The 12082-nt window shown below is 36.2% G+C and overlaps 1 protein-coding gene across 3 annotated transcripts; it reads right to left on the bottom strand.

Moving 5' to 3' along the window:
- Positions 1-3083: 3083 nt before the first annotated feature.
- LOC131012119 (uncharacterized) lies at positions 3084-10501 on the bottom strand. Of its 3 annotated transcripts, XM_057940030.1 has the most exons (8): positions 10265-10495; positions 9340-9589; positions 8483-8606; positions 6825-7168; positions 4988-6743; positions 4413-4672; positions 3674-3774; positions 3302-3413 (listed from the first exon to the last, which is right to left on the bottom strand). In XM_057940030.1, the coding sequence occupies exons 1-7, from the start codon at positions 10351-10353 to the stop codon at positions 3703-3705; spliced, it is 2895 nt and encodes a 964-aa protein (XP_057796013.1). In that variant the 5' UTR covers positions 10354-10495; the 3' UTR covers positions 3302-3413; positions 3674-3702. The 3 variants fall into 3 exon arrangements, with proteins under 3 accessions (XP_057796014.1, XP_057796012.1, XP_057796013.1); XM_057940031.1 differs by lacking the exon at positions 3674-3774 and having other exon boundaries at positions 3084-3413; XM_057940029.1 differs by having other exon boundaries at positions 3084-4672; positions 10265-10501.
- Positions 10502-12082: the final 1581 nt, after the last annotated feature.

Here is a 12082-nt window from a genome sequence, read left to right as displayed (position 1 = left end):
CCATCTGATCTTGCAACTACTATAAACTCCAGGTCATCAGGCTTGACGTGTTGGTTTGCATTCTCTTGATGTATGAATATGTCTTTGTTTGAAAATGCAGGCCACTTGGCCTTAAAAACAGGTAACATCTGTGGAAAATATTTAATAAGCTAAATGATGAATTGTAAACACTAAATTCTGATAGCATAACATAGTACATGCATACCTTAGTGATCATGCAGTCCCTCATGATGTTTGGTATTGGTTTCACTTCCATGGTCCATTTTGCTCTATTCTTTGAATTTCTTTGTGCTGCCTCTTCATTTGTGAAGGGAAAAATGCTCAATTTTCCATCAAAAAGCACATTCCCTTATTCATGCCCAATCAATTGCAGACACAAACATGATTTTGGGAATAAATCTCTTAGATTTGCAAGTTCTGTAAGGTTCCTTCTCACCCAGCATAAGGTAATACATATCCTTAGTTTTAGTTAGGTAAAACCACTTCTCGTCTATGTGTATAGTGTTAAACATTGTTTGAAATTTCCGCATTTCCATCTCACTTACACTACTAAGCTGCGATAGGCTCCATTGCAGCCTTGTTTTTTTTGTTTTGAGGTGTTAAGAAGGGCTTGATGGAATTGGTATGTAGTCTAAGTTCCTTGCCTTTTAGTCTAATTTGTATTCCAGCATTTTAAATTTCGATAAAGTCATTTTTTTTACCGTAAATTGTGTTTCAGCATTTAAATGGCTCTCATTTAATTTATGTTTGTAAATAGTGCCAAAAAACATTAAAGTATAAATGGAATAACGAATTTAATTAAACATTAAAAAAAAGCAAGAAATAGCTTTAAAAAAAAAAACTTTAAGTCAAGGCTTTAAAATAATGTGAAATAGCTAGTGAAAGATTAGTAGAAGTAATCACAATACATTAACACTAGCCTTTTAATCTTTTACACCACATTTTTCAGTTTTCTTAGTTTCAGTGCCGACCACCAAATGGGAAGTTGATTGGTTCAAATAAAAATCACTAAATAAAATAAGTACGGAGAATCATTTTAAGCCATTCGATCATAAAAATTTACGGTGGTTGCATTATCTTGGTGGATGAATGCAGAGCGTGGGTTCGAATCCTGAAGGGAACAATTTTTTTTAATGCAGTAAATTTAATAGCGGATGCATTAATTTGTATAGCATATGTAGTAATTTTAATAGTTCTCATGTTCTCACGAAAATTGTGATTCTCACTGGAACCGCACCCTATATATATATAGGGAGAGGTTCAAAAAAGAACCACTAAATAAAATAACGGAGAATCATTTTCACTCATTCGATCATCAAGATCTACGGTGGATGCATCATCTTGTTGGATGAATAAAGATCCTGGGTTCGAATTGTTAAAGGAGCAATTTTTTTTATTTTTTTTAGTACATTAATTTTAACAGCGAATGCATTAATTTTTACACTGGATGCATTAGATTTGATAGTTCTCACGTTCTCACAAATAATGTAATTCTCTCTAGAACCACACCCAATATATATATATATATATATATATATATATATATATTAGTCCAGTTAAATAGAGAATTTCATTTTGAACAAATCTATACATTTTACGAACAGATCAATATAACTAACGAACAAACGTATTTGGTAAAAAAAAAAAGAAAAAAACTCGCCACCAACATGATTCGAACCTGGGGCAAATTGTTCATGCGGTACATTGATTTGTTCATCAAATTTATAGATCTGTTCATTTTTGTTTCACGAATTCTCTATTATTCTAAATATTTAGCATTATATGTTTAACCATTCTCTCTCTCTAAGGGCTAAAAATGGTTCCTATTTTATACAATAAAATGTGTTTTTATTATAGATCTCCCATATATATATATATATATATATATATATATATATATGGGAGGGCTACAGTGAAAACACTTCTTAAAATATAAATATAAACGTTTTTTAATGTACGAATTTTATCCAACAGGGTTACAAATTCATCCAACATGGTTACGAATTGTGAAAAATAAATTTTTGCTACCTTTGGGATTCGAACCCAGGACCACGAATTCATCCAACAAGGTTACGAATCAACCGTAGATCTTGATGATCTAAGGGCTGGAAATCATTTATATTTTATACAGTTAAGAGTGTTTTTATTCTAGCCCTCCCCTATATATATATATATATATATATATATATATATTCAATGGATAAATGCAAATGTTGAAATAAATGAGAAACTATCTCAATCATCAAACGGTCAATAATTAAGAATAAATCCTGTGACCAAATTTTGATGAGCATATCAATATTTTTTTATGAACAGATGTATTTGTTGAAAATCTCGCACTCCAGAATTCGATCCCCAAACGTTCAACAAAATTAGTGGTATGTTCATATAAAATTATTGACATGTTCAACGTTTCTAAATTTCACAAAAAAATAATAATTTATGTATATGGAATAGATCAATAATGCTAAATGTAGAGAGAAAGAGAAAGACAGTCTGAATGAGTCAATACATTTACTAAATACGCAAACAATTTTATAGAACATAATAAATTTAAATTTACTGAAGGCTGTCCCTAGGGTTCAAAATCTAGCATTTTATGAATAAATGTATATTCATACTATCTCTTGATTTATTCCGTAAAGTTATTGACTTATTCAGAACAAATAATATATATATATATATATATATATATATATATATAGAGAGAGAGAGAGAGAGAGAAATGATATGACATTCGGAAGCAAAGAATTCAACCAGAAAAACATTTGCTGCTAATGAGTTTCAATGGAAGAGAAAATCAAAGTGTATCACGGTAGGCCTATTTTTATCAAACAATGTATTGCCACAAGAAAGCATTCAGAGAAGAAAAAAAAAATCAAAGTAGAAGCTCAAAGAGACAAATGTAGTCCAAAAAATAACATGCAAAAAGGAAAAACAAATCCAATTCAGCTGCACCTAATCCTACATCTACATGGTCAAGGAATCCAAACACATTTTGAAGCAGATGTTTTTAAAGTCACAGGCCCGACTTATATAAAATGTGTGTGTGTGTGTGTGATCAATAGGTTTGAAGATTCATGTGAGAGTATCCAAAGATAAATAGAGAAACAGTAAGACAGGCAATCCAGAACCACAGTAACAAAATTCTGAAACAGTAAAATACAATAATCCCACACTATTATGACTAAACAAGCCTGATGACTCAAGGCATTATTGAAACTGAGGTCTGAAATAAACAGGAGAAGGCACTCGAGATAGAGGTTCTCTTGTATCTTGAATTATGACACAGCTAATGGAATTTTTAGTTTACTCCATTTGAGGTGAAAAGCAACAAATAACATCGACAAGGTGTGTTTAAAAGGGCGCTGCTAAGCTCAAGGTTCGATGAGTACACCGTGAGGCAACAATAACTGCAAGCAGTAAAAGACATGACACATCAGAGTTGGTTGCAAGCTACTCCACGATAAAGCTTCAAGATATATATTTATTACATGTTGCAGTTACCATGTGATATAAGCAAAATGCAAGACAATACAAGAATTAGGACCACAGCAGTCTTACCAAAACCATCAATATGAAATATAGAAGCAGGGGGCATGAGATCAATATTTCACCTGTCACCATAATAATGATTTTTTACAGAAGAAGAACGAGATTAGTAGCAAATTACCAGAAGCCACATCCCCAACAATAGTCCATTTAGCTCTTCCCACGGCTCTTGTTGAAAGAGTGCCGTGCCAAGAGCTTCGGACCAGGCGTATGATGATCATCCTGCAAAAATTGTCGAGCCATTTTTTGTAGTTCAAAGTTGTAAAGGTATTCATATTAGGAAAGTCCAAGAGGCATCAGAAAGAGACTACAAGATCTCAGATATGATCGACGCCACATTGTCCAAATCTGGAGTTGTATGGTGGGCCTCAAATCACAAAGGTATTTAGGCCTTTCTTATGTTAGATGCTCCTAGAGATTGGAGGTGTATCTGCAATTAGAATGATTTCACTTTTTGGGGATTTCACATCCCATTGGCATACCTGCCATTGTTCTAATAAAATTTTATTTCTTACAGAAAAATTAAAAGTAAAAGATGCTCTCATTTAAAACAAAATAATAAAATTGAACATATATAGAAGTTATTAGATGATAAAATATTTCAAAAGTCCACTTCCTTTCGACTGTAAAAAAACAGAATAATATTTCCATCAGATTGAGTATCATAAAAATTATCACGAAAAAGTTGGAACAGGTTATTTAGATCTCTGATCTTATGAAGAAAAGATAGCTTTATGTGTTATATTTACCAAATTTCACATAAGTTGCAATCGTAGGAAAGGAACATAAGAATGAAAGTTTAAACAAAATCGAGATCCCATGTGAAAGCATTTGGAAGACACTAGACTATCCATGCTAACCTTATACATGGAAGCAGCAGATTCAGACTCTACTGGTTGCACTGGTGGAACCTGGCCTTGCAATTGGAAAGCATCTAAAGCATCTAATGTCAGCTGCCAACCACAAAGCGCAATAGCACTAGGACTGGAGCCAGACCCACTGCTGCTACTAGAGCCTGCTGCAGCAACATTTCCATTAACCCAAGGACAGTAGTAATTGTGATACTTAATTGGATCAAATTCCACCGCTTCATCGTAGTTGCTTCCACCATTGGGAGGCCCTAACAGAGTTCCATATGCAAAAATAACTGTCTGATTAACATATACAGGCACACGCACACAAACAGAAATGCAGATTGAAATTGATAATCGGAAGTGCTTAAATATTCATGCTTACCGCCAATTACAGAACAATTTGTTATACAGTATACTCATAGATTGGAATTGATTATCGGAAGTGCTTAAAAATCTATGCTCTGATCACACAGCAACATTTACAGACCAATTTAAAGTAGACTCACAGATAAATTATTTGGTAAGTTTAATGTGCAGAATGGGCACCACCAATTTTCATTTACTAAAATTTAACTCTTTACCTGACCCATTTGCAACTTGATAGCCTGAATCAACAAAACCACAGTCATCAGTTGTTGGATCCTTGGTAGCTTGAGTAACTTCTTCCTTAGATAGCTCCATGCCAGAACATAAAATCGCATTGCAAGAAAGTGAAGGATGGGGACTATTCTCGCAGGAGGTGGCTCGCATATTACTTGTCTTTTCACCACTTTCAACAGATTCTGCCTTAGTTGAACCCATAACTTTCGACCCACTATCTGCCCTAACTACGGACCGAGACATCAAATCTTGACTGTCACCATGAGGATCCTCTCTATCCACTTCTTCAGGGACAAAATCACCCATCAACCCTGGATCTGGTGCAAATTCACCTGTTTGGCCTTGGTTATCAGTTATTTCAGTAATAGGTTCTACATCACCAACAACACTGTCAGTTCGGTAGATAGAAGCATCAATCCCATGAATTTCAGCTTCATGGCTAGCACCCATGCCAACACTTCCTCCACTAATCCCCAAGCTGGGACCATCCCTCCCATGTGCAGTTGCAGTATCTGTGTTTACAACTTCTTCTTCATTTGTACTGCTAACTCCAATTTCACCAGTACTTCTCACAGCAGCAGGACAAGTACTCTGTTGTGCTTGATTGCTGTAATTCAACTCTGATGTCTCAGCGGGATCTGTGTTTTTGATTCCTGATGTAGACGGCAAATGTATGTCATCAAAATCGCCAGGATAGTTCTCAACGCTTTCCATTGAATCATCATCTGCACTGTGGCACATAGTGTCCATTGCAATGACGGAGGATACACGGGATGGATTACCGATAAGTTGTTCAGTTCCCTGGTCAAATTCATCTTTATAAGCATCAATTCCTATGTCGAAGCCGAATGACCGACTGGGACCAGCACCAGAAGAATCTTTTCTATAAGGTGATCGATGGGGTTCTACAACCCCAGATTCACGAGCACGTTTTAAAGGTCCAGCAGAGTACTGACCACCATCATCAACTTCATCACCATCGCGATCGATGACAGTACCCTCTCCACTGTCTGCTTGTTGAAGCAGTAAGTGTGGTCTGTCACCTGTACTTCCACCTTCATCTAAGTTCCTCTTGCGTGAACTGGGGCCACGTGATTCAAATGAAGCTGCACGATCACCAACCTCACTGCTGGAAGGCTGCCCAATCAATAAATCTCTACCTCTATGTCCATATGGGTACTGTTCAGATGTAGCATTCATGTTCAACCGCGATGAGGACAATCCAGCAGACATAGTAAGATTCAACTCCACCCCAACATTTGAAAGTGACTTTCCTTCACCAGTTGCAGCTTCATCATGGTCCTCTGCCTGCTCCTTCTCCATCCCATCTGCAGCAACCCACCCACTGATGCCACTTGCTGCACTTATTCCACGTGTCAATATCATCTTCTTGCTAGTTTCGGGACCATCAGTGCTACTTGGAACAAAACTAGAGGGACGTGGGACAGTTAGAAAGTCCCATAGTCTCACTGTCGCGCCACATAAGCTGCAATCTAACAATGGTGACCTGGATACACCTTTTGAGTTATTTCCTATAACTTCATTTCCACCATAATCCCTTTTTGTTGAAGACGACAAGGCTTTCTTTCCTCGGCTAGGATCACGGGGAGGAGCACGATATTTTGAAGGACCAATTGAGCAGCCATTTCTAGCTGATTGAGCAGAATGCTCTTCACAATCCTGAATATTTGGGAGCCACCTAGGTTCCCATCCACAAAGACTTATGAGCTTCTGAGCCTGCAATTTGACGGAAATCTCACTAAGAGGCGAAAAAACCTACTAATAAAATAAAACAAGTAGAGGCCACATATATATTACACGGGAGTATATGAAGAAGACATCATCTCTGGAGTTTTCAGTTCCTAAGAAAATTTCTAGCTTGATGCCAGATTCATTGCGTGCAAGCTGAGACTGGGCCAGCAAACGATCAATTTCTGAGCCCCGAGAAATCCGTATTTGCTCAATTGCAGATGCAGCCACAACAGGAAGGGAGGGAAATTGGAGCAGTCCATCGCACCTATCCTTATAACCACCAATAAGTGCTGATGGTGGAGTTGGTGGGAACTGCACCAGACTTTCTGCACAACAGTTTCCTGTCCATGGGCAGGTAAGCCTATGCCCTTCATCAAGTTTCTTGGAAAATTCTTCTCCAGCACCATCAGCTACAAGAAAAAATTAGTCAAACAAGAGATACGAGACAGCAAGAAAATATAGATTGGTGCAAATAGAAAAGGCTTCATCTGCCCAATATTCCATTCAAGATCATCAAAAAGAAATTTAAAATTAGAGGAACCACAACTTTGTATTAATGTCCTTTTTGTCAGAAGGTATGATTCCAACCAGATCTACGGCGTATTCATCAGGTAAATTCCCCCAAGTCAGCAACCTTAGTTACATAAAAAAATAATAAACTCATCAACCAGATCATATGCAAAATTTTAAGCTCATAGGTTGTTCAATGAGCTTTATATGTTTTAAGGGCCACAAGCATCTGCAAGCCAATTTCTTATTAAGTTGGAGAGATTCTAAGGAATAGTCAGAGTATAATGGAGAGAAATGGGGGTAGAGCAGAAATTAAGAGTAATCACCTTAGTTTATAACAAAAACAGGAACCAAGAGGCATCAATATAATAGAGCATCAAGTTCTGAAGGTGCTTTCTTCAGCTAATTATAACACCTGCCCGCGAGGTCAAAGCTACTTTTGAGTTTTCTTTTAAGTGATAAACAAGGACATGACTCCGAGTAAAATTCCAGAACCACCAAAGATGCAACTTTACAAGAGAAGAAAAAACCTATTTAGCGACCTACCACAGAACTATAGTATTAATTGGAAATTCAATGTGATTCACAAGTAATCCTTTAAGATCCCAGGTGAGTCACACCCCTAATAATTGATATACCATTTCTTGTTAGCAACCCATCACGCATTTACTGGGATTCTGGCCCCTTAGTCCATAACTGACCAACTCTCTGGCAACATATAAGACTAATTTTCACAAAAAATCATACTATATTAAAACGATAATATCATCAATGTAACCAAATAAGATGACAATTCAAAAACTTCATACACAGACAATATCTTCGAAACAACTACATACTGTGCCTTGCAATAAGTAGATGTTTGCACGTCAAAGTTTTGTAAGTACAACAATTAATTGGTATCTATATTTTATGTTGCAATGTTTCAGGATTCATGTAACAAATGACAGCCTATAAATCATAAATCATTTATAATATAATAATGTTCACAAACTCAAATTTTGGTTCTTTATCTTTGAATAAATAGACAATCTTTTATACAAATAAAATGGAGAAAACATGGGAGAAGTACTTATTTAACCTCATAATCAACTAGTATTCAAACTTGACCTTGATCTTGACTGTGAATCAACAGAAAATCCAATACAAAAAACCGGTGATAGCATGGAAGAAACCTTCTCTTAACCTAATAATCAACTATTATCATGATTCACCTTCAGAAGGAGTCCAGGTAGCTGATGAAACAAACTTCAAAATTGCACCACAGGATTCACATTCAACTGTATCAACATCCACATTCACCCAGCCTTTTCTGGCACAGGCCAGGGAACTTGCAGCCTGAATCAAGAATTGCACCCAAATACAGAGATAAGCATATAAATCACATCTAGTTCACGACCGACCCTGACCCAACAGAAAGCTATACAGGGAGCAGAAACTTGAAAGTAAAAGAAAATTCGAATAGGTCTCCACAAAAGCATACCTAACAATTCAGCAGATATTTTGTTCATTACACATCTGTATCTTGCAGACCAATTTTTGGCAACCCTAATAATCTCACATTCAACTTAAATCTGAACCTTTTTGCAGAGTACAAGAGCAGTCTCACATTCATGTCATACCCAAGCCATCACATCCAAAGGTTTTCAAATTGATAAGCAAACAATTTGCCTTGCACTTATCTCTATCGTTTCCAGTACTAGCCAGCACTAGCAGATTAGCAGCCATACTGATAAATCAAGTTTACAAAGGCTTGTTACCTGTTCATCACTATCTAGAAAAAAGTGAAGGGGACAGCTAATACTTGGCCAAAACCAAAGAAAGGAAATCAAAATATTTTGGTTGGCTAACGTAGGGACTACGATATACGGAGTATTAAATTTTTAAATTCAAAATAATTAGTACCAAGGCTTGATCAACCAATGAATGTAGTAAGTATTATATCACGGGAGACATCGACAATCTTGAATGTTTAACATGAAGCAGACACTCAACTATTTCTAATTGAAGTAACATCAACAGAGGAGCAATTTCTGAAAACATCATACAGAAGGAGGGCAAGTTCAAAAACCTTGGGCTTTCTAAACCAATTTGCTGGTTTGAATGTTGAGAGACGCCTCAATAAATCACCCCTTTCCCAGGGCCTGCAAGAAGGCTGTGATGATCCAAGGGCTGAACCACCAGCACTGGTGCTCAATGATGTGTGCATGGGCTGTGAACCAATCCGGGAAAGAGACCCTCCTTTCGAATTCTGGACTTGACCAAGCCCATCTGAGCTGCCAGCATTTGTGGGAACAGCAGGAGATGATGCCCCAGCAGAACTATATAGGAGAGCAGCGATAGCATACATGGATGCAACAAAATAAGATTTACAAAAATCATTATGAGAAATCCAACATCATGAACTTGCAGAAAAACTCTCTCAGTCATAAATTTACCATCATTATTCGCAGTTTCTTGTAAGGACTAAGGACATAATTTCCACTACATAATTTTCAAACTTTATGCAAGGAAGTAATATCACTCTGTAGCCCACACTTAACTTCATGGACTGATATTTTCCAGTTGTGACATGCCACGTAAACTCCAATAGTCCCTTAGTATTCTACTTCCAAATATAAAACTTGAAAGCAAATTGAAGGAAGGATGTAAAGCTAATGCAGATCATTTCATGGTCAGCCAATACTATTTATTCAAAGATATTAACGAAACTCAGCAGAAAAAGATGAAATTTTAGCTGCACTCTTACAGAGTAATTATTCAAGGACTGCAGAAAATCAACAGCCATTACATGCCCTAATTTCTCAGCACATCTCTCATACGCAAGTCGTGGGCACAATAAAGAGGATAAAATCAAACAGACTAAGAGTTCGAGCATAGAATTGAACCAATAAAGACACAAAAAACCGTACAACAAGTGCTAAGATTACATTCGTGAAGCTCAACAATTGCAATTGGGATAAGAGGGTTTCTCGAGAGCACAAAAGTAATTTCACCTGGCAGCGTGAGTGAGGCTCGGAGGAGGAGACGTAGATCTCGGGGGCAATAACGGGTCGCGTGAGGAGCTCACGGCTTCGTCCTTCATCCCTCGCTCTCGCTCTCTCTATCTCTCCCTCTAAATATATATAATATGTTTGTGTGTAGTCTTTCCCTCTCACTCACACTCTCTCCAACTCTCTCTCGCTGTGAGCGAGATTCCTTTTGCTAATTGAAATTGAAAACAAAAATGGGAAATCGCGTGATATTTGTTGAGATCACCAATTACTCTCACTATATGAATTGAAATCGCACTGTGATAAACAGCGACCCTATTCGCGTGACGATTTTAGTCCCGTCGGTGATACAGATCGTTTTATTGACTTTTTTGCCATATGTAACGAGTTAATTGCCCTACATTTTATGCTTGAATGAAGATTTATTGTCTTACCTTTGATTTATAGTAATATTTTATGTTTTATTAGTACGTCCTCTCATGCGATACATATGTTAAAATATACTTCCTCTGTCCCAAACGAAATATCTTGTTTTCCTTTTTGGGCTGTCCCAAACGAAATGTCATGTTTCCTTTTTTGGCAATACACTTTCTCTCTACACTTAATATTTAAATAATTTTCATCAACCCACTTTATCTACTTTATACACATTTCTTAATCTGCGTACCGAAAAGAAATAGACCATTTCGTTTGGGACGGATGGAGTATTTTGATAATTTAAAAATAAATAAATATTATAAAAATATTAAAATATTACTCATATTATCTATGAGTTAAATTAATTAATAACAAAAAATAATTTCTATTAATTTAAATGGAGTATTATTTTATTTAAAATTATTTAAAATAATACTAATATTATCAATTGAATAAGTATAATAATAAATTTAATCAGTATTGCATAGCAATACTTAAATTGCAAAGTAAATAGTAGGATTACGATAACAGTATATATATATATATATATATATATATATATATATATATATACATGAAAGTAGTCATTTTCTTTTAATAAACTTAAAATTTACTCACTCACATAAAGACTTTAAAAATTATCCACTTTTGTGTTAAATGACTAAACTTTCCCAAAGATTAAAATTAAAAAATTACTCACAAATACATCACAAATATACTACACATTTTCAAAAGAAATTTCTCTATCTCTCTCTCTCCTCTCTTTTTTTGTGCGTACAGACTCACTATCCTCTCTCTCTATCGCTATGTACACACTGTCTCTCCCTCTCTCTCTCTCTTTCCTCTCTCTCATCTCTCTCATGCTCTCTCTCATCGCCTGTCCACCATTACCGCGCACGAGATCTTCGTCTCTGCTGTAGATATACGGCGGCAACGAGCTGCGTACTGTAGATGAGGCATTCAAAGTGGCGCTTGTAGTAGTGGTCGGGGAGGGTCAGGATTCCGAACAGTACTCAGATCTCGTCGTTGTTGGCGATGAATTTTCCGAATTGATGGCGCATTTGTGCAATTTGACGAGGCTTCGTTGATGAAGGCGATGATGCAGAGGAAGACGACGAGGAAGAAGCATGACGCGATGAGTCGCCGACTCTTCATTGTTGTGGAAACATCAACTTATGAAGAAAATTAAATTTGGTTGATTTAAAGGTTTTTGTGTTGGTGATATGTGTTGTGGAGTTGAGGAAATTGACTTTTACTTTTAAGAGAGAGGTAAAAGTCATTAACCGAGAAAATAAAATATGGTTTATGAATTCAAAATTTGATGTTCTTGAATTCACGACTATATCTATGAATTCACAATCAGATTTATGAATTCATAATTTAATGTTCTTGAATTTACAACTA

This window comes from Salvia miltiorrhiza, chromosome 2 (assembly GCF_028751815.1).
Source record: "Salvia miltiorrhiza cultivar Shanhuang (shh) chromosome 2, IMPLAD_Smil_shh, whole genome shotgun sequence".
Classification (NCBI taxonomy): Eukaryota; Viridiplantae; Streptophyta; class Magnoliopsida; order Lamiales; family Lamiaceae; genus Salvia; species Salvia miltiorrhiza.
This window is presented reverse-complemented; position numbering and strand designations above follow the sequence as displayed.

Bases quoted from the DNA above. Each gene is read 5' to 3' on its own strand.
- LOC131012119 (XM_057940029.1), bottom strand. From the start codon at position 10,353: ATGAAGGACGAAGCCGTGAGCTCCTCACGCGACCCGTTATTGCCCCCG. The intron at 8,607-9,339 runs GTTTTTGAACTT...TTCTTGATTCAG, and splicing joins ATTGGTTTAGAAAGCCCAAG to GCTGCAAGTTCCCTGGCCTG. The intron at 4,673-4,987 runs GTAAAGAGTTAA...GAACTCTGTTAG, and splicing joins TCAAGTTGCAAATGGGTCAG to GGCCTCCCAATGGTGGAAGC.